General features: G+C 59.5%; 1 protein-coding gene across 2 annotated transcripts in view; it reads left to right on the top strand.

The window, feature by feature from the left end:
* Window positions 1-2566, top strand: part of KIF1A (kinesin family member 1A) — a 34527-nt gene that overhangs the window by 21386 nt on the left and 10575 nt on the right. For both annotated transcript variants that reach the window (XM_010133507.1, XM_010133506.1), the window contains 7 exons: window positions 282-400; window positions 482-567; window positions 852-990; window positions 1154-1322; window positions 1658-1748; window positions 2118-2236; window positions 2369-2424. In XM_010133507.1, the coding sequence (XP_010131809.1) occupies window positions 282-400; window positions 482-567; window positions 852-990; window positions 1154-1322; window positions 1658-1748; window positions 2118-2236; window positions 2369-2424 (779 nt within the window). The remainder of the gene's footprint in view (window positions 1-281; window positions 401-481; window positions 568-851; window positions 991-1153; window positions 1323-1657; window positions 1749-2117; window positions 2237-2368; window positions 2425-2566) is intronic.

The following is a 2566-nucleotide window of genomic DNA, read 5'->3' as shown; positions in this document are numbered from 1 at the left end:
GAGAGGTACGCGAGCCCTGTCTGCTTCATGGGGCTGCCTGCAGTGCACTGCCTGCCCACCTGCCTGTGGCACTCTGCCTGCCTGCTGCCCACTCCCCACCCCTCTCGGCTGGCCCTGGCTGCCTTCTCTTTAGTTTTGCTTTGCAGCGCCGCGGTCGCGCCATGAGCGGTGACCTGGGATTCCATCTGCCAATGGCCATGCCACCCGCACCTGAGGACCCACGGGTGGGAGCAGTGACAGTTCCTCCCTTTGTTGTGTGTCCCCCCCACCCCCTCTGGCAGGGCCTTCGTCTACCTGAGCAACCTCCTCTACCCTGTGCCGCTGGTCCACCGTGTGGCCATCGTCAGCGAGAAGGGTGAGGTGAAGGGCTTCCTGCGTGTGGCTGTCCAGGCCATCTCAGGTAGGAGGGGGACCCTCCCCAAAATATGCCCCTTACATCCCCTATGTTCCCAATGCCGGCTCACCCCCATCCCTTCTCCAGCGGATGAGGAAGCCCCCGACTATGGCTCTGGCGTTCGTCAGTCAGGGACAGCCAAGATATCCTTTGATGACCAGCACTTTGAGAAGGTATGGCGGCAACTGGCTACTGGGAGGTGCTCAGGGACTGCACACCCCTGCGTGACACAGCGATGCTCCCCAGTGATGAGCACTGGGCTCCCAGAGCTGCAGGCATTACGCTGAAGGGATTGTGCTCCCTGTCCACCCACTCTGCTCATACCTGTGTCCAGGGGGGGCTGGTGTGGGATGGGGTGGTAGAGCTGGAGGTACCCTGGTGCTCAGGGCAGTGGCAGTGGTGCAAGCAGGACCACCTCAGGGGCCACAAGTACCCCTGAGCCCCACTCCTGGTGCAGTTCCAGTCAGAGTCGTGCCCAGCTGTGGGGATGTCTCGCTCGGGAACCTCCCAGGAGGAGCTGCGCATTGTCGAAGGCCAGGGTCAGGTCAGCGACGTGGGTCCCTCTGCTGATGAAGTCAACAACAACACCTGTGCAGGTGAGGGGGTGCTGACAAGCTGTTGTGGAGTGGTCCCTGTCCTGGCACCCAGTCTCTTGCACCTGCCTAAGCATTGAAAGCCTACTGCTCCCATGTGGGGCTGCTGGCAGAAACAAAGGGAGGTGATCTCCCTGCCTTGCTGAGGACCCTCCCCTTCCTGCAGTGACCCCAGAGGACCTTCTCCTAGACAGCCCAGAAAAGCCTGTGCTGGACGGGCCGCTGGAGACGGCTCTGGATCACCTGAAGCTGGGCAGCATCTTTACTTTCCGTGTGACAGTCCTGCAAGCCTCCAGCATCTCCGCGGAATACGCAGACATCTTCTGCCAGTTCAAGTGAGCCCCTGATGCCTCCTGGCCCCTCATCTGTCCCCATGCTCCAGCCATTACTTTGGGGCTGGTGATAAATACCAGGGAGTCTCAGTCCCCCTACCACTGAGCCCTTCATGGATGCGGGATGAGCCCATGTGCTCATCTGGTACCTTGTTCAGTTGCTGGTGAAAGGCAGGGAGAGGCTCCCATTAGCTTCAGGGGGGTCCTGTGCCAGCCCAGGGTGCAGTCAGCAGCCCCAGGGGAAGCGGGCTCTTGTCCTGGTCTCCGCTTTCTCTCCCCTCCCTGCTCTGGTATGTCCCTGTCCTGCAGTCACTGAGCCACCTTCCTTCTCTTTGCAGCTTCATCCATCGCCATGACGAGGCCTTTTCAACAGAGCCTTTGAAGAACACGGGACGGGGGCCACCACTGGGCTTCTATCATGTCCAAAATGTGTGTACCCCTCTCCTGCCCACACTGCTTCACCTGCCAGAGTCTCTGTGGGGCCTTTGGCTGGATTGTCTCCCCAGGGGAGCAGCTTCCTCCTGGCTTTCCCTGTCTCTCATAGCCACCCAGCTAATTCAACCTTAGACAAGGTGGATTTGTGGGTGAAAGACCAAAAGGTGCTCCCCTCCACCTGAAAAGACTGGGATTTCGTGGCAGTGGTCATGGTGGGGAGAGCATCCCCAGGCCACTGGGAAGGGGGTGGGTAAGGGATGCAGGAAATTGGACAGGCTTGCACCCTCCCACCTCCCTGGTGCTGTCGTTGGCGGTATCCCTTTTCCAATTAAACTGCACTGTCAATGGCTCTTTCTCTTCTAGATTGCTGTGGAGGTGACCAAGTCCTTCATTGAGTACATCAAGAGCCAACCAATTGTATTTGAAGTCTTCGGGCACTACCAGCAGCACCCCTTCCCACCCCTCTGCAAAGATGTTCTAAGGTGGGCACATCCCGAGCCACCATGGCCACTGGATGCCATGGGGGCACCCTGGGGTGGCCTCAAAGTGTGGGTGGGGTTGGTGTTGTTGGGGGGTTCCTGTGGATGCTTTAAACTAGCTGGTTCTCTCTACAGCCCACTGAGGCCCTCCCGGCGCCACTTCCCCCGTGTGATGCCACTTTCCAAACCAGGTAGGGGACCTGGCCTTGGCCTGCCTGTGGTCACTGTGCTGGGTGTGGGGTTCCCTTCCCCACGTGGACCAGTTAAGATCCCAGGGGCACCACAAAAATGCACTGCAGGCCAGAACACCCAAAAGCCCTTGCTAGCCCTTCC

Source organism: Buceros rhinoceros, unplaced genomic scaffold, assembly GCF_000710305.1.
Source record: "Buceros rhinoceros silvestris isolate BGI_N320 unplaced genomic scaffold, ASM71030v1 scaffold27233, whole genome shotgun sequence".
NCBI classification, from domain to species: Eukaryota; Metazoa; Chordata; class Aves; order Bucerotiformes; family Bucerotidae; genus Buceros; species Buceros rhinoceros.
The sequence above is the reverse complement of the archived record's forward strand: the minus strand, read 5'-3'. Positions and strand labels throughout refer to the sequence as shown.